The sequence below is a fragment of the Oryctolagus cuniculus genome, chromosome 1 (genome assembly GCF_964237555.1).
Source record: "Oryctolagus cuniculus chromosome 1, mOryCun1.1, whole genome shotgun sequence".
Classification (NCBI taxonomy): Eukaryota; Metazoa; Chordata; class Mammalia; order Lagomorpha; family Leporidae; genus Oryctolagus; species Oryctolagus cuniculus.
In genome coordinates this window covers 167,736,230-167,755,883 of record NC_091432.1, presented here as the reverse complement: position 1 = coordinate 167,755,883, position 19,654 = coordinate 167,736,230, and the positions used below count along the sequence as shown (strand labels likewise).

Genomic DNA, 19,654 nt, shown 5'->3' with positions numbered 1-19,654 from the left:
TTTTTCTGTCTACTCTCAAATAAAGAAATTCAATTATATGAATTAAAAAAGGTATTAACCAAAATTGTACTGATTTTCAATTATGTACAAAGAACTATACTGTAGACTGTGGCAGATGCATGAATATATTATATATATAAATATAGTCTCAGTCATCAAGAGGACTAAAATCTGCTTGAAAACTAAACATGTAAACAAATAATTATAATGCCAGATATTGAATAGGAAGTACCATACAATAGCTGCCTCTAGAACTTAGAGAAAGTTGAAATTATATCCAAATGGGGTAATCAGAGAAGGTTGCATGGAAGATCTCAGAACTTCTGTAATCTTTAAAGATGAATAAAGTTGGTTTTTTTTTTGTTTTGTTTTTTTTGTTTGTTTTTTCTTTTTTTTTTTGACAGGCAGAGTGGACAGTGAGAGAGAGAGAGAAAGAAAGGTCTTCCTTTTGCCGTTGGTTCACCCTCCAATGGCCGCCGCGGCCGGCGCACTGCGCTGATCCGATGGCAGGAGCCAGGTGCTTCTCCTGGTCTCCCATGGGGTGCAGGGCCCAAGCACTTGGGTCATCCTCCACTGCACTCCCGGGCCACAGGAGAGCTGGCCTGGAAGAGGGGCAACCAGGACAGAATCCGGCGCCCCGACCGGGACTAAAACCCGGTGTGCCAGCGCCACTAGGCGGAGGATTAGCCTATTGAGCCGTGGCGCCGGCTTAAAGTTTTGATATATAAAACAAGATCGAGAAACATCAGGAATGATGTAAAAACAAAGCAAAAAGTATGTTCAGAGATGTAAATAATTCTAGCTGGGGAGTGCATTTCATGTAAGGGAATGGCATACATTAAATCTTGGAAAGTCAAGTTGAGATCAGACCATGGGTTGAATAACATGACCTTAGATGCAATGAAGATCCATTTCTTGAGGCATCAATTTTGACAAAATCTGTTCCATTGATAGAGTAGTAGCAATGATAGATGTACTTGAAGCAAATAAAATGTATTCATGGAGAAGTTTTAAGAGGCTGTACATGGTTCAGATAGGAGAAAACAAGTATCTAACATAGTAAACAGAACACACTCAGGGTCTACAAAAATTGATAATTTTATTAATTACATAAAAGAAATGAAGAAAAGAGAAAAACAGAAGTTCCAAGATTTTGATAGCTAAGGCTGGTCTAGGCCATAAAGCTGGGAGCCCAGAACTGATTCTAAATCTCCCATGTGAGTAGCAGGGACTCAAGTACTTCAGTAAAATCTGCTGTCTCACAGGGTGAGCATCAGCAGGAAGCTGGAATCAAAACAGTACCTAGACTCAAAGCAGGTATCCCAAGATGTACTTTAACTGCTACATCAAATACCTGTTCCCTTTTTTCCCTCAAATTTAAACAATTATTTCACATTCTTTTTTTTATAAGGGGAAAATAAATTATGCTGTTTAGTTTACAGCTATAGATAACTGATGACTAGAAATTTTTGAATAGTTTCCTTTTGTTCCATGCACTAAACAGAACTAGTAATAGATAATACATTCTGCTCCTGAGGAAATTCTATGGAATTCATGATCAAAAGATAATAAGTATATGAAAAATACATGGTAGCAGTAATAAAAATTTAATTAACCAAATATTCATTAAAGTCCAAACTGCCAAAACATTATTTTAAACCAGCATTTTTTAAACATCACAGTATGTGTCCCAAAAATTTTCATTTAATTAAAATTATAGAAAAGTTTTTTTCATCATTGTAGTTTATTTTTCAACTAAGAAATTTATATTTCTATTAGCCAGAAAAATAAGAAAACAGTTGCAAAGTCTAAAATGAACCAAATACACAGCTTTTGGTGAACATAAAAGAATGAAGAGTTGTTCACATATATGCAGTGTTATTTGCTGAGTAGCCATATCTGAAGAAAGAAATACAATTAATTCCCAAAGGAAACAATTTTAATGGAGCATCTCACTTTGACATTTATCTGCTTGGTTTTTTTTTTTTTTTCAAACTCCTCTTTCTACAGATATCATCTTAAACACTTTAAAGATGGTTTAGCTGCTGATCTATTTTTTAGTTATTTAGAGATGCCAACATATATTTTGGTAATTCCACTGGTCAAATATGCTATATATAGTCTATAATGTGCATACAGTCTAACTTGATATCAGTACAATCTTCCTAATAAGTTAAATGCTATCTTATTTATTTGTTGGGTACAGACTACACAAACTAACATACCTCATTTTTGGTTATCTACCTTCTTTACATTTCACTATCCAATATTTAATCAGAAATTTTTTAAAAACTGAAGAGATTTTACCTTCCAATATTTCAGCCACTCTGTCTACATGAATCATGTTGTTAAACTGTCTATACTTTATAAAATTCTTAAAGTTATCTAAATCCCAAAACTAAAAGTAATGAAAATTCAAAAGGATCAATTCAAAGAATCTTTATGAAACAGATTCTATTATCATGGGATTAAAAATTAGTGACAGGGGCCGGCGCTGTGGTGCAGCAGGTTAAGCTGTGACCTGCAGCACCAACATCTCATATAGGTACCATTTTGAGTCCCAGCTGCTACACTTCCAGTCAAGCTCCCTATTAGTGCAGCTGGGAGGGCAGTAGAAGACGCCCCAAGTCCTTAGGCCCCTGCACCCATGTGAGAGACCAAGAGGAAGTTCCCGGCTCCTGGCTTTGGCCTGACCCAACTCTTGCCATTGTAGCCATTTGGGGATTGAACCAGAGGATGGAAGATCTCTCTCAGTCTCTCCTCCCTCTCTGTAACTGCTTTTCAAATAAATAAATAAATCCTTTTTAAAAAAATAGTGATAAAAACTTTATTTTGTTACCTTTTGTACCTGCTATGCAAAACAGAATGCAATTTTCTCAGTTAAGAGATCTACTACACACAGTGAGATACTTATCACTTAATGCATGTACAAATAAAATATAACATACCTGAGCAAAAAGGTAAGACATGACAAAGTCATCAAGAAGAGGTGCTTCAGCACCTCGAGATACTCCGTGTCGATAAGTTCTGTTGCTACCATTACAATACCAGTGAGGAAAGTAAAATCTACAAGATAGTTAACACATTCTGTTATCCTCCGAGTAGTTCAAATATAAATACAGAGTGTATACTCATCCAGCATTCTGAAAGGTATTATGCCATAATCAGAAAACATAAATAGCCATGTTTGGTACAAATTTGGAACAAAAGGTTTCTGGGTAAGACCACGATAATAACACAGGCAGAAAATAAAAGAAATCAAGTGTAAAATCAATACCTTTCTTCTTTCAGTGTACAGAGTATAGAAGCAATAATAGGAAACAGAGAAGTGTAGAAGTAAAAATAGTAACAGTAACATAAAAATTTTAAAGCAGCAACATCAGAAGAGGAATAATCAAGTGCTAGTTTGGTGTGAAAACAGTTAATTGCTTGTTTGAGAGAAATGGAGGTTAAAAACTTATCCTTCAAAGAAGAAAAATGTTCTAATACTGACTTTTTAAATAAAAGTGCTAATAGGATATAATTTATATACCATAGAGTTCACCCAAATAAAGTGTACAATTCACTGCTTTTTAGTATATCACAGCACCACAGTTGAATTTGAGAACATCTTCTGGGGCCAGCATTGTAGCATAATAGCACCTGAATGCTAGCATCCCATATGGGTGCCAGTTCAAATTACAGCTGCTCCACTTCCAATCCAGCTCCCTGCTGATGTGCCTTGGGAAAGCAGCAGAAGATGGCCCAAATCCTTGGGCCCCTGCACTCATGGGGGGAACCTGGATGAAGCTTCTGGCTACTGCTGCCATTTAGGGAGTGAACCAGCAGATAGAGATTTCTTTCTCTCTCTCTCTCTCTCTCTCTCTTTCTCTCTCTCTCTGTAAATCTGACTTTCAAATAAATAAATCTTCACAAGCAGTTTCTTCATTTGTGGGTTGTCTTTCCACACTTCTGACAGTGTCCTTTAAAGCACAAATATTCTTAATTTTGATAATTCCGCATTTATATGTTTTTCTTTTATTATCTGAGCTTTTAGTGTTCTAAGAAACCACTACCTAATCTAGGTAAAGATTTTCCCTTACATTTCTTCTAAGAATTTTATACTTTTGGCTCTAAGGTTTAGGTCTATGATCCAATTTGAAGTTACATTTTGTGTATAGTATGAGGCAATGGTTCAAGTGGATATCCAGTTGTCTGAGTACCCTTTGTTGAAAAGACTATTCTGGGGTCAGTGCTGTGGCATACTGGGTAAAGCTGTCGCCTGCAGTGTCAGCATCCCACATGGGCACCGGTTCGAGTCCCAGCTGCTCCACTTCTGATGCAGCTCTCTGCTACAGCCTGGGAAAGCAGTGGAAGATGGCCCAAGTCCTTCGGCACCTGCACCCACGTAAGAGACCCGAAGGAAGCTCCTAGATTCTGGCTTCGGATCGGCGCAGCTCCGACCTTTGGAGCCAGCGGATGGAAGATCTCTCTCTCTCTTTCCGTGTGTGTGTGTGTGTGTGTGTGCAACTTGTCAAAAATAAATTACCATTAATTTAAGAAATTAGTTTTGGATTGCCAATTCTATTCCTCTGATCAATGTACTTGGATATGTACATGGTATGATACTTATCATATCATACCACACTGTCTTGCTTACTGCAGTTTTGTAGTAAATTTTAATATTAGAAAGTTTAAGTCTTCAGGTGCCAGCACTGTGGTTAAGCTATAGCTGCAGCAGGTTTGGGTCTCATTGCTCCACTTTAAATCCAGCTCCCTTCTACTGTGCCTGGAAAAGCAGTGGAAGATTGCCCAAGTACTTGAGCCTCTGCCACCTACATGGGAGATCCAGTGAAGATCCTGGTTCCTGGCTTCAGCCAGGCCCAACAGTGGTCACTGTGGCCATTTTGGGAATGAACCCACATATGGAAGATCTCTGACTGTCCTTCTCTCTAACTCTGCCTTTCAAACAATAACAATTAAAAAAAGCTAAAATCTTGCAAGTTTGTCCTTTTTAAATATTATTTTTGCTATGCTAGTTCCCTTATAATATCCATTCCACACTGTCTTGATTACTGTCACATTTTGTAGTAATTTTTTTTTTTTTTGACAGGCAGAGTTTGTGAGAGAGAGAGACAGAGAGAAAGATCTTCCTTCCGTTGGTTCACCGCCCAAATGGCCGCTACGGCCGGTGCAGGAGCCAGGTGCTTCCCCCTGGTCTCCCATGCAGGTGCAGGGCCCAAGCACGTGGGCCATCCTCCACTGCCTTCCCGGGCCATAGCAGAGAGCTGGACTGGAAAAGGAGCAACCGGGACAGAATCCAGCACCCCAACCGGGACTAGAACCCAGTGTGCCGGCACCACAGGCGGAGGATTAGCCAAGTGAGCCACAGCGCCAGCCTGCAGTAAATTTTGAGATTAAAAAGTTTAAGTCTTCCAACTTTGTTCTTTTTAAAGATTGTCTTTGCTATGCTAATTCCCTTTTACTTTTATATGAATTTTATGATTAACTTGTCAATTTCTCCAATAAAGACAGCTAGGATTTGAGTAGAGAATGCATTGAACACATAGACTGATTTGTGGAATAACTCCTATCTTTAACAACATGAAGTTCTCCAAGCAAGAGCTATCTTTCCTTTCATTTAAGTGCTTCTTTAATTTCTTTTAATGGTGTTTTTCAATACACAAGTTTTATACTTATTACTTAAGTATAAACTTGTTTATTTCTAAATATTTTTGATGCTATTATAAATAAGATTGTGTTCTTAATTTCATTTTTGGATTTTTCTCTGCTTTTGAATAGTAATACAATTTATTTCTGTAAACTGATCTTTCCTATAACCATGCTGAGCTCTTTTCTGATCATTTATTAATTCCTTAGGGTTGTTTATATACAAGATCATATCATCTGTAAAGAGACAGTTTTATTCCTTTTCTAACCTGAATGTTTTTTCTTTTTCTTGACTAATTCCCCTGACTAGATTCTACAGTACAGTTACTGTTACATAAAGGTAATGAGAGCAGATAGCCTTGCTCCTGATGTAAGAAGAAAACATTCAGTTTTTCACTATTAAGTATGCTGTAGGGGGCCAGAGTTGTGGCACAGTGGGCTAACACCCTTGCCTGAAGTAACGGCATCCCATATGGTCATCGATTCTCGTCCTGGCTGCTCCTCTTCCGATGCAGCTCTCTGCTATGGCCTGGGATAGCAGTAGAAGATGGCCCAGGTCCTTGGGCCCCTGCACCCACATGGGAGACCCAGTAGAAGCTCCTGGCTTCTGGCTTCGGATCGGTGCAGTTCTGGCCATTGCAGCCAACTGGGGAGTGAACTATCAGATGGAAGACTTCTCTCTCTCTGCCTCTCCTCTCTCTGTGGAACTCTGACTCTCAAGTAAAAAAAAAAATAAATCTTAAAAAAAAAAGTGGGGCCGGTGCTGTGGCGCAGTGGGTTAAAGCCTCGGCCTGAAGCACCAGCATCCTATCTGGGCGCCGGTTCTAGTCCCAGCTGCTCCTCTTCCAATCCAGCTCTCTGCTATGGCCCGGGATAGCAGTAGAAGATGGCTCAAGTCCTTGGGCCCCTGCACTCACATGGGAGACCCAGAAAAACCTGGCTCCTGGCTTCGGATTGGCGCAGCTCTGGCCATTGAAGCCATCTGGGAAGTGAACCAGCGGACAGAAGACCTCTCTGTCTCTACCTCTCTCTCTGTAACTCTGTCTTTAAAATAAATAAAATAAATTAAAAAAAAAAAGTATGCTGTAGATTTAGGAATTTTTTTATTCCCTAATGGACTTCTCTTTTTTAAAAAAAGATTATTTATTTATTTATTTATTCATTTATCTAAAAGGCAGAATTACAGACAGAGAAAGGCAGAGACAGAAAGGCCTTCAATCCACTGGTTCATTTCCCAAATGACCGCAGTGGCCAGAGCTGGGAAGATCTGAAGCCAGGATCTAGGAGCCAGAGGTTTCCTCTGGGCAGGAACCAAGCACTTGGGCCATCTCCCACTGCTTTCCCAAGCCATAAGCAGAGAGCTGGATCAGAAGAGGAGCTGCTGGGACATGAACTGGTGCCCACATGGGCCAACAGTGCTGCAGGCAGAGGCTTAGCCTACAATGCCACAGCACAAGCCCTGGTTTAAGAATTTTTATGGATGCCCTTTATCAAATGGAGAAAGTTCCCTTCCATTCCTATTGGGTTAGTTATTTTTATCATAATAGGATGTTAGATATTTGTCAAAAACTTTTTCCTTGTCTACTGAGATGATCATTTATTCTACTATTACTGTGTATTTCATTGTTTTTGAAAGTTAAATTTTTCTTAGGAAAAATTCCACCTGATTACAAAATATAATCCTTCTGCATATATTGCCTGATTTGATTTGCTAGTATTTTTGTTTGTTTGTTTTTGCCAGGCAGAGTTAGACAGTGAGAGAGACAGAGTTATATACAGTGAGAGACAGAGAGAAAGGTCTTCCTTCGGTTGGTTTAATGGCTGCTACAGCCGGCGCGCTGCGCCGATCCGAAGCCAAGAGTCGGGTACTTCCTCCCAGTCTCCCATGCAGGTGCAGGGATCCAAGCACTTGGACCATCCTCTGCTGCCCTCCCAGACCACAGCAGAGAGCTGGACTGGGAGAGGAGCAATCGGGATTAGTACCCGGCAGCCCAACTGGGACTAGAACCCAGTGTGCTGGCGCCGCAGGCAGAGGATTAGCCAAGTGAGCCACCACGGCACTGGCCTGATTTGCTAGTATTTTGCTGAGGATTTTTGCATCTGAATTCACAGGATATTGGTGGTAGGCAGTTTTCTGAAAAGGAAAACTTTGTATATCTTTGTTTGAATTTGGTATCAAGATAATACTGAAATGACATATTCCCCCCTTTTCTGCTTTTTGTAATAACTAGTAATAACTCTTTAAATGTTTAACAGAGTTTATCAGTTAAGTCATTTGGGTCTGAGTTTTCTTTCAGGAATTTTTTAAATTACTAATTTAAATTACATATTATAGATCTATTCAGACTTTTTACTGTTTCTTTTATCAGTTTCTGATTTGTGTATATCTAGGCATTTGCTCATTTTCTTCTTGTTCATCCCGTTTGTTGACATGCAGTTGTTCCTGATAATCCTTTTTTATGTCTTTAAGATCATGATGCTGCTCTTTCTTTCATCCTGAAGTTTAATAAACTTAAGTTTTCTCTCATTTTACCTTGGTCAATCTAAGCTAAAAGTCTGTCAAATTTCTTTATCTCAAAGAATCAATTTTTGGTTGTACTTTCTCTGTTGTTTTTATGTTTTCTATTTCACTTATTTCTGCTCTTATCTTACTCTTTCCATACCTCTATTTTTTGTTGTTGTTGTTGTTTAATTTACTTTTCTGTTTCTAATTTCTTGGGGTAGAAGATTACAGATTTGAGAATTTTATTTTTCTAATTTTTTCCTGACTATTTGAAAGGCAGAATGACAGAGACGGAGTGTCAGAGAGAAGTTTGATCCACTGGTTCACTCCCTACATGCCCTCAATAGCCAGTGCTGAAACAGCCTGAAGTCTGGAATCTCATCCAGGTCTCCCACATGGGTGGCAGAGCCCAAGCACTTGAGCCATCATCTACTACCTCTCAGGATACATAACAGGAAGATGGATCAGAAGCAGAACATCTGAGACTCAAACCAGGCACCTGAATATGGAATGTGAATGTCTCAAGCAGCAGCTTAACCCATTGCAACACAACATTTACCCCTTATTTTTTTAGTGCAGGTGCTCATATATAAATCCCCTCTAAGCACTGTTTTAGGTGTACAGCATAAATTTTGACTTGCTTTTATATTCAGTCATGACAAAGTATTTTCTGTTTTTCCCTTGTGATTCCTTTTTTGACCAACTGGTTATTTGGAAGGGTGGTAACTACCATATTTCATGAATTGTCCTATTTTCCTTCTGTTATTGATTTCTAATTCAAAACTATTGTAGTTATAGAACACTGAATGATTTCAGTCTTTTAAAGCTGAATGAGACTTGCTCTGTGGCCTAATATTTACTCTATTTTGAAGAATGACCAATGTGTATTCAAGGAAAATGTGTATCATGCTTTGCTGAGTGCTATGTCTATCTGGTTTATAATGATCAAGTTTTCCATATTCTTGATGATGAATTTTTCCTCACTATTATTGAAGTCTCTATTATTATTCAAATTGAAGGTGAAAATTATGCCAGTTTTTACTGTATATATTTTATTTAATTTTTTTTGACAGAGTGGACAGTGAGAGAGAGAGAGAGAGGTCTTCCTTTGCCGTTGGTTCACCCTCCAATGGCCACCATGGCCGGCGCGCTGCAGCCAGCGCACCACGCTGATCCGAAGCCAGGAGCCAGGTGCCTCTCCTAGTCTCTCATGCGGGAACAGGGCCCAAGCACTTGGGCCGTCCTCCACTGCACTCCCGGGCCATAGCAGAGAGCTGGCCTGGAAAAGGGGCAACCGGGACAGAATCCGGCGCCGCAAGGCGGAGGATTAGCCTGTTGAGCTGCGGCGCCGGCCCCTTTACTGTATATATTTTAGGGATTTGTTGTTAGATTCATTTTTGTAATTCTTCTATCTTCCTGATTATCACTGTAAAATGTCTCTTCTTTATCTCTGTTATCGATTTTTGTCTTAAAGCCTGTTTTGCCTAACATTAGTATATCCATTCTAGTTGTTTTTTGTTTACCAGAAGCTAGCTATATCTTTTTTAATTGTTTACTTCCAACATATTTTTGTCTGAATATAAAGTGTGCCTTGTATAAACAGCATGGATTTGGATCATTTTTGTTATTCCACTCTTCCAATCTCTGTCTTTTGAATGCTTAATGCATTTACCTTTAAAATAATTACTGGTAAGGGAGAATTTATATTTTTCATTTTGCTAAGATCTTTTTATATGTCTTTTAAAAAATTCATTCATTTATTTGAAAGGCAGAGTTACAGAGAGACAGATTTTCCATCAGCTGGTTCACTCCCCAAATAGCCACAATGGCTGGGGTTGAGCCAGGCTGAAGTCAGGAGCCAGGAGATTCATTTGGGTATCCAATGTGGGTACAGGGGCCCAACCGCTTGGACCATCCTCCATTACTTTCCCAGGCACATTAGCAGGGAGCTGGATCATAAGTGGAGCAGCCGGAAATCAAACAGGCACCCTTATAAGATGCTGACATTGCAGGCAATGGCTTAATCAACTGCACCACAATGCCAACCCCATATGTCTCTTTTTTTAATTCATTATTCCTCTATTACTATTTTCTTTCGTATTAAATAAATACTTTCTGGTATACTGGATTAAATCTTCTGTTGTTTCTTTTAAAATATATTTTTACATTCTTTTCTTAGGGATTGTCCTAAGGATTACAATTAACATCTTAAAATAATCTAGTTTTTATTAATACCATCTCAATTTCAATAGTATATAAAAACTTTGCTTTATTCCTTTCATGCTATTGTCATACAAATTACAACTTTATACCCCATAGGCCTTTCAAAAGTTTGACAATTATGGCTTTTTAATATTGCTGCTGATGTATCTGAAATATATGTCATAAAGGAAATGAGGTAGAGCCATTAAAAATAAGCAAGTTCAATTTTTAAAAATTATATAAAAACTCTTTTTGGATAATTTCTGGTTAAACTTTCCTTGAGAATTTTGATTATAGGGAGCTATGAATACATGAATCCTTACTTTAATTACAAAAGGAATTCATTTTTATTCTAATTTGATAAGAGAAACGCTTTTTAATTCTTGAGCAGAGGTTAGCAAACTATGCCTCACAGGTCAAAGCAAGCAAGCCACTGGTAGTTCTGGTAAATAAAATTTTATTAGAATATAGCCATATCCATTCACCTACGTGTAGTGTATGGCTGCCTTCACGCTATAACAACAGATTTAAATAAAGTAATACTAGAATTTATTGAGAACTCATTAAATTATAGTCACAATGCTAAATACTCTATATATCTCTTTATTGAAGAATACATAGGTACTTAAGTGAGATGCTAATGGGATCAGCACTGTGGTGTAGCTGGTAAAGCCACCACTTGTGATGCCAGGATCCTATATGGGAACTGGTTTGAGTCCCAGCTGCTCAGATCCAGCACTCTGCTAATGTGCCTGGGAAAGCAGCAGAGGATGGCCCAAGTGGTTGGGCCCCTGGACCCACATCGGAGACCCAGAAGAAGCTCCTGGCTCCTAGCTCCAGATCAACCCAGCTTTGGCCATTGGAGCCATATGGGAGTTACCGAGCAGACGAAGATCTGTCTCTGTTACTCTGCCTTTCAAATAAATAAAAAGAAAGGAAGGAAGGAAGGAAGGGAGAGAGGGAGGGAGGGTAGAGGGAGAGATGGTTATGAAGAAACTAGGTCTGGTTTGAAACCTGTCATTTCCTGGCTGTGTGACCATGAATAAATCTGAGTAGTATCTCAATGCATCAGATTTTTCTTAATATGGAACATTTAATACCTCAGAAAGTTACAATGAAAATTAAACAATACACACAAATGCTTGCAAAATTACAGCTATTTATGAGACACAGATCAAACTTATCTATTTCCTTCTTCTGAGCTGAAAATACTTGTAGAATTCTATAAACATATATTACAGTCATAAGTTATTGAATAAATTAACTTATAACGTAAAGATGCAAATAAACATGGGCAACAATCTTATCTTTCATTTCAACTTTTTTTTTTTTTGACAGGCAGAGTGGACAGTGAGAGAGAGAGAGACAGAGAGAAAGGTCTTCCTTTTGCTGTTGGTTCACCCTCCAATGGCCGCCGTGGCAGGCACGCTGCGGCCGGCGCACTGCGCCGATCCGATGGCAGGAGCCAGGTACTTATCCTGGTTTCCCATGGGGTGCAGGGCCCAAGGACTTGGGCCATCCTCCACTGCACTCCCTGGCCACAGCAGAGAGCTGACCTGGAAAAGGGGCAACCGGGACAGAATCCGGCGCCCCGACCGGGACTAGAACCCGGTGTGCCGGCGTCACAAGGCGGAGGATTAGCCTAGTGAGCCACGGCACCGGCCTCATTTCAACTTTTTTTTAAAGATTTATTTATTTATTTGAAAGTCAGAGTTACACAGAGAGAGAAGCAGAGAGAGAGAGAGAGAGAGAGAGAGGTCTTCCATCTGATGGTTCACTCCCCAACTGGCCGCAGTAGCTGGAGCTACACTGATCCAAAGCCAGGAGCCAGGGGCTTCTTCTAGGTCTCCCATGCGAGTGCAGGGGCCCAAGGACTTGGGTCATCTTCTACTGCTATCCCAGGCCATTGCAGAGAGCTGGATTGGAAGTGGTCCAGCTTCTTTGGTCTTGAACCAGCGCCCATATGGGATGCCGGCACTTCAGGCCAGGGCGTTAACCCACTGTGCCACAGTACCAGCCCCTCATTTCCACTTTAAAGAATAATTTACAAAGAATTGTGAGTTTACATTTTGCTATCAGAAGTCAAATTTCCTGGAATATCAGCAATATTCCAAATATTTAGCATTTTGCTAATGAAGACGAATCTCATTCTTTAAAAAAATTTAATTATAATTTTAAGTGGCAAATTGGCATTCTACCAGAACAGCTTTATTTTCAGAGCATGCTAATTAAAAACTATGTATGAATAGTTCCTCTAATAGAGAAACAGAGTTTCAAATGAAGAAGATTAAATGCTAATAACTGGTTCTGGTATCTGGAATAATGTACGTTGAAATTTAAAAATGTACTTGAGTGGAGAGCATGGTGGGACAAAGGATTATGCTGCCACTTGTATCACTAACATCCTGGTTCAAGTCCCAACTACTCTGCTTTTGACCCAACTCTCTGGCTAATGTTTCTGGGGAAACAGCAGATGTTGGCTAAAGTACTTGAGTCCCTGCTACCCACATGGGAGCCTAGATGGAGTTCCTGACTCCTGGTTTTGGCATGGCCCAACCCGGGCTGTTGTGACCATGCAGGGAGTGAACCAGCAGACAAAAGATCTCTCTTTCTGTGTGTTTATATCTCTTTCTTTTTCACTGTCACTCTGCCTTTCAAATAACAAAATAAATCTTCAGAAATAAACAGAAAATACATTTGATAAATCTTTCCTACTTTGTCCTCTTACTATTCAGTCACTTTATGAGAGAAAGTACCTTATTCTGTAGAGGACATTATGACTGGTTGACTCATCTATATGGAAGACATGGTTGGGTGGATACCAGTTTCTTTCTGTTTCACTCATTAAAGCAAACATATTATGATATACAGGTGTAATACCTAGAAAAGAAATAGAAAAAATAAATGATTACAAACAGCATTTTTATATAACATCTATAATTCCTAACAATTCATAAAATGCAATAGTAGTTGACATCTTTTGGTACAACATCACGTGCAACTGAATTCTTAATCAAGTATCTTTTTCCCCTATATTTTACAATACTAGTATAACTAAAGGGGGCCCATGGAAGTGAAATGTTTTTAAAAAACATTTTAGCCAGTTCTTTTAGTTGTCTTCTACCAAAAGATTGGCTCAAATTTTTCAAGTTTCCCTTAACTGGAGGCTGAGGTTTGCATGGGTGTGTCTGTGTATGCATAATTTCAATAGTACTGGAGGCTTTCAAATCACACAGTTAAGTCATTGAAGGTGCAGATGTTTGGCCTAGTGGTTAAGACAGCAGTTAAGATGCCTGTGTTCCATATCCAATGACTTGGATTTGATACTCAGCTCCAGCTCCTGACTCCAGATACTGTTAATACAGACCCTTAGAGGCAGTGGTGATAGCTCAAGTCTTCGGGTTCCTGCCACCCATGCAGAAGATCTGGATTGAGTTTCAGCTTCTGCCCAGGCCAGTCCCAGTTGTTGCCAGCATTTGGGGAGTCTATCTACAGATAGGAGCTCTATTTGTCTCTTTCTGTCTCTCTGTTTCTCTCTCCCCACTCCATCTCTCAAACAAAAAAATAAATAAACTATAGTCATTAAATACTGTTAAACAATGAAACAATTTTGCTTTTGAAAAAAGATTTATTTATTTGAAAGTCAGAGTTACAGAGAAAGAGAGAGAGAGGGAGAGAGCGAAAGAGAGGGAAAGAGAGAGAGAGAATATCTCTCTCATCTACTGGTTAACTCTCCAAATGGCTGCAACAGCTGGGGCTGGGGCCAGGCTGAAGTCAGGAGCCAAGAGCTTCATCCAGGTCTCCCATGTGGGTGGCATTTGGGCCAACTTTCACTGCTTTCCCAGGTGTAATAGCAGGAAGCTAGACTGGAAGTGGAGCAGCTAGGTCTTGAACTGGCACTCGTAAGGATACTGGTGTCACAAACTGCTGCTTAACCTGCCACACCACAATGCGGGAATCAACCATTTTATTTTTTAAGTGTCAAGTTTCACACAATATGCTAGTAATCATATCCTTTGCACTATTTAAATTCATAATAAAAAAATTTAAATGTCATCTGAAAATGTAGAAGGATATATGGTTTTGTCAAAGAAATTTTAGGAGTTAAACAAAATGTTGAAGGATACTGAACTAAAAAGTACATAGATGGCTGGCGCCACGGCTCACTAAGCTAATCCTCTGCCTTGCGGCGCTGGCACACCGGGTTCCAGTCCCGGTCGGGGCGCCAGATTCTGTCCCAGTTGCCCCTCTTCCAGGCCAGCTCTCTGCTGTGGCCAGGGAGTGCAGTGGAGGATGGCCCAAGTGCTTGGGCCCTGCACCCCATGGGAGACCAGGATAAGTACCTGGCTCCTGGCTTCGGATCAGCGTGATATGCCGGCTGCAGCGCGCCGGCCGCGGCAGCCATTGGAGGGTGAACCAATGGCAAAGGAAGACCTTGCTCTCTGTCTCTCTCTCTCACTGTCCACTCTGCCTGTCAAAAAAAAAATTATTTTTCTTTATTTCCATCTACTGGAAGGTACAGCAATGGGATGGGAGGTGGGATGGGAGTGTCTGGAGGAATGCAAGGAACAAGTATTTCCATCTGTTGCATCATTCCCCAAATGCTTGCAACAGCCTGGGCTTGGCTAGTATGAAGCCAGAAGCCTCCCACATAGCTGGCAGGGGTCCCATCATTTGAGCCATCATCTGCTATCTTCTAAGAAGCTTAGCAGAAAGCTGGATCAGAAGTGGAGTAGCTGGGACTCAAACCAACACTCCAATATGAGATATGGGCATCCCAAGCAGCGGCTTAACTCACTGCACCACAACTCTACCCTCAAAAAGAGAATTTTTAAAATAGTAAGAGTAGGAGCCGGCGCCATGGCTCACTTGGTTAATCCTCCACCTTGCGGCACCAGCATCCCATATGGGTACCGGATTCTAGACCCGGTTGCTCCTTTTCCAGTCCAGCTCTCTGTTGTGGCCTGGGAGGGCAGTGGAGGATGGCCCAAGTGCTTGGGCCCTGCACCCGCATGGGAGGCCAGGAGGAAGCACCTGGCTCCTGGCTTCAGATCAGCGCAGCGCCAGCCATAACAGTCATTTAGGGAGTGAACCAACGGAAGGAAGACCTTTCTCTCTGTCTTTCTCTCTCACTGTCTAGAACTCTACCTGCCAAATAAAAATATATATATATATATTTAGAGTAAAATGTCAATGTACATATAAGGAAATCATTGTAAAGCTAATTTCAGATTTCTCAGTAGAATTTTATGTGCCAGGAAAGAATGTCATAATATATCCAAAATACTTAAAAGAACTACCAGCCAAGAACACAATAACCCTGCAAAGCTATCTTTCAGAAATCAATGAGGAATAACATCTTTCAAGACAAGCAAAAACTGAAGGAATTCATCACTACCACTCACCAGACATACAAGAAACGCTTAAAAGAATCCTATATCTAGAAGTGAAGAATAAAAATTATCATAAAAAATTACAAGAAAGTATAAAGCTCAATAGCAGAGCAAATACACAAAGGTTATTCAAACCTTATCAATACAGAAAACTATAAAATGATAAAGATGAACAACAGAAGAGGAAAGGAACAAAGAATATATATAATAATCATAAAAAATTAACAAATGATAGGATTAAGTTCTTATCTATCATTAACAGCTTTGAACCTAAATGAATTAAATTCCCCAATTAAATATTTAGATAGCATGAATATATTTAAAAAAAAAAATCAACAACATACTGCCTATAAGAAATTCACTTCACAGGTAAAAACATTAAAAATGACTGAAAGTGAAGGGACAAAAAAATATTTTACACAAACAGAAACCAAAAGAGAGTTGCAGTAGCTATACTTTTTGCAAATAAAATGAACTTTAAGAGAAAAACTATAAAAAGTGACAAAGAAAATCACTATGATGAAAGAATCAACTCAGTAAGAGAAAATAACAACTGTAAATATATATGCACATAATTCTGGAACACCCAACTATGTAGAGTAAACATTATTAGAACTTAAGGGAGAGACGGACTTCAATACTAACAGCTGAGGACTTCAACAGACCCATTCTCAACAGACAGCATCCAGACCAAAAGCCAACAAAACACTACAGTTATAAGAGTTATACAGACCAAACAGACTGCAGATACTTATAGAACACTTCATCCAACAGCTGCAGAACATTCTCCTCATCAGCACAAGAAACATTCTCTAGGATTGACTGAATAATAGGCCACAAAACAAATCTCAACAAATTAAAAAATAATAATAAATAGAAAATAATGAGAAATTTTAAAATCAGTAGAAATGCATAGACATTAAACAAATAATCTTGACTAAATAATGGGTCAATGAACAATTCAAAGGAAAGTTAAACTATTTCTTGAAACAAAGGAAAACACACCAAAATCTATGGGATACAGCAAAAACTAACAGGGACATTTAAAGCAATAAATGCCTCCATATATAGATATATATTACAAATAAACAAATTGATATAATTAAAGGACCTAAAAAAAAAAAACAAATTGATCCCAAGATTAGTGGAAATAAAAAATTAATAAAGAACTGAAATAGAGACTAAAGACAAAACAATACAAAAGATCAACAACAAAAAAAGAACTCGTTTTATTTTTAAAAGCAACTATATCAACCAAGGAAAAAAGAGAATATTAAAGTAAATAAAATCAAAGATGAAGAAGGAGTGGCCAGTACTGTAGCACAGCAGGTAAAGCCACTGCCTGCAGTGCCAGCATCCCAAATGGGTGCCAGTTCAAGTCCCGGCTGCTCCACTTCAAAACAGCTCTCTGCTATGGCCTGGAAAATTAGTAGAAGATGGCCCAAGTCCTTGGGCCCCGGCACCCACATGGGAGACCTGGAAGAAGCTCCTGGCTCCTGGCTTCAGATCAGAGCAGCTCTGGCCATTGCAGCCATTTGGGAAGTGAACCAGTGAATGGAAGACTTCTCTCTCTCTGTCTCTCTCTCTCTCTGCCTCTGTCGCTCTGTAACTCTTTCAAATAAATAAATAAATCTTGTAAAATAAATAAATAAAATAAAATACTATGAAATATATATTAAAAAAAGATGAAAAAGGAGACATGACAAACAAAAACACAGAAATACAAGAAGAATCATTATGGCACCAGAAAATTCTTCTTTTTTAAGATTTATTTTTTATTTATTTGAAAGGCAGAGTTACAGAGAGAGGAAAAGAGACAGAGGGAAGAGATCTTCTATCTGCTGGTTCACTCCCCAAATGGCTGCAATGGCCAGAGCTGGGCCAGGCTGATGCCAGGAGCCAGGAGCTTCTTCTGGGTTTCCCACATGTGTGCAGGGGCCCAAGCAGTTGAGCCATATTCTACTGCTTTCCCAGGCTCATTAGCAGGGAGCTGGATCAGAATGGTGCAGCCAGGACTCCAACTGGCAACCATATGGGATGCTGGCATCACAGGCAGAGGTTTAACTTGCTATGCCATAGTGCTGGCCCCCAGAAAATTCTTAAATCTTAAGGAAATGAGTAAGTGTCTGGAAAAACAATCTACCAAACTCAATCATGAAGACACAGAAAATCTGAACAGACCTACAACATATAAGAAGACTGAAACAATAACAAGTCTCTCAATAAAGCCAAGCCCAGAACTGGATGGCTGAAGTTTACACAATGTTTATGTAAGATTAGCAATTGTTCCCAATCTATTTGAAGTAATTAAAAGGGAGATAACTCTTCCAAACTCACTCTATGAAGAAATGAGAGAGAGAGAGAGCGCGCAATAGTGAGAACGAGAGAGAGAGAACAAGAAAAAGAAAGAAGAAAAGGAGATGAAGAAAGGGAAGGGGAAGGAAAAAGGGAAAGGAAGGAGGGAAGGAGGGAGAAACATAATAAATAATTTAATATCAGATAACAAGGAAACAGACAAAATATGTAAAAAGGAATTTAAAAGAATTATTATAAGGTCACTCAAAGAGATGCAACAGAATAAATACAGATGAAATTGGGAAATCAGTGCATAAAATGAATGTGAAATTCAACAGAGAGATGGAGATATTAGAAAAGAAACAAACAGAAATATTAGACATAAATACAGTAAGTCAAATAAATCTTCAGTAACCGACTAGATCAAGCAGAAGAAAAAACATCTGAACTTGAATTTGGTCTTTTGAAATATTTGCCAGACAAAAACAAAATGGAACATAGCCTCCAAGATCTCTGGAACACTATTAAAAGAAACAATATTTTATTTGTGTTTTTGGGATTCCTGAAGCTGAAGGAAAAGAGAAGGGTCTTAGAAAATATATACAATGAAAAAAGTAGCTGAAAATTTCTCTTATCTCTACAAAGATATGGACATTCAAGTATCTATAGGATACCAGATAGGTAGGACCACCAAAGAACCTTACCATAACACATCACAGTCCAACTCAAAATTACACAACACCTTGGGAGAATACTAAAATTTATAAGAGAAGAGGCTATCGCTGTGGCGTAGCAGGTAAAGCTGCCACCTGCAGTGCCAGCATTCCATATGGGTACCAGTTTGAGTCCCAGCTGCTCCACTTCTGATCCAGCTCTCTGCTAATGGCCTGGGATAGCAGTGGAAGATGGTCCAAGTCCGTGGGCCCCTGCACCCACATGGGAGACCTGGAAGAAGCTCCTGGCTCCTGGCTTTGGATCTGCTCAGTTCCAGCTGTTGCGGCCATCTGGAGAGTAAACCAGCAGATGGAAGACCTCTCTCTCTCTCTCTCTCTCTGCCTCTGCCTCTGCCTCTCTGTAACTCCGCATTTCAAATAAATCAAATAAACCTTTAAAAAAAATTTTAAGAGAAAAGAACCAGGACATGTTTATTCCAACTCCAATTAGACTGACAGCCAGATTTTTCAAAAGAAACTTTAAAAGCCAGGAAGGAATGGAAATACATATTCCAAGTTCTATAAAGAAAAAGAAAGGAAGAAAGAAAAAAAAACAACCCAGAATACTCTACCCAGTAAAAGCTATCTTTTGCAAATGATGGAGAAATGAAGAATTTCCAAGACATGTAAAAACAGAAAGAATTCATCACCACCCTGCCAGCCTTACAAAACATACTTAATGGGTCATATAGATAGGACTAAGTGTTAAAGGGACCATTTAATAAGACCAGATGTCTGATAATAATAATAGATAGAATTAAAAAGGAGAGAATGTTCCAACAGGGGAAGCAGTCCACACAGCCAACTCATAAAATGACAAAGGCTTTAAAAAGCACTCTGACCTCAGAATCAGCCCTTAAGGTCTGGCTGAAAAGCCCAAGATGAATTTCAGGCATGGA

At 39.3% G+C, this 19,654-nt stretch overlaps 1 protein-coding gene across 6 annotated transcripts in view; it reads right to left on the bottom strand.

The window, feature by feature from the left end:
- The window catches only part of JAK2 (Janus kinase 2), a 133,158-nt gene that overhangs the window by 55,275 nt on the left and 58,229 nt on the right, over nucleotides 1-19,654 (bottom strand). For 5 of the 6 annotated variants that reach the window (XM_051846028.2, XM_070051600.1, XM_070051614.1 and 2 more), the window contains 2 exons: nucleotides 13,111-13,234; nucleotides 2,949-3,066 (listed from right to left, as the gene is read on the bottom strand). In XM_051846028.2, the coding sequence (XP_051701988.1) occupies nucleotides 2,949-3,066; nucleotides 13,111-13,234 (242 nt within the window). The remainder of the gene's footprint in view (nucleotides 1-2,948; nucleotides 3,067-13,110; nucleotides 13,235-19,654) is intronic. The other variant, XM_070051611.1, reaches the window with a different exon arrangement.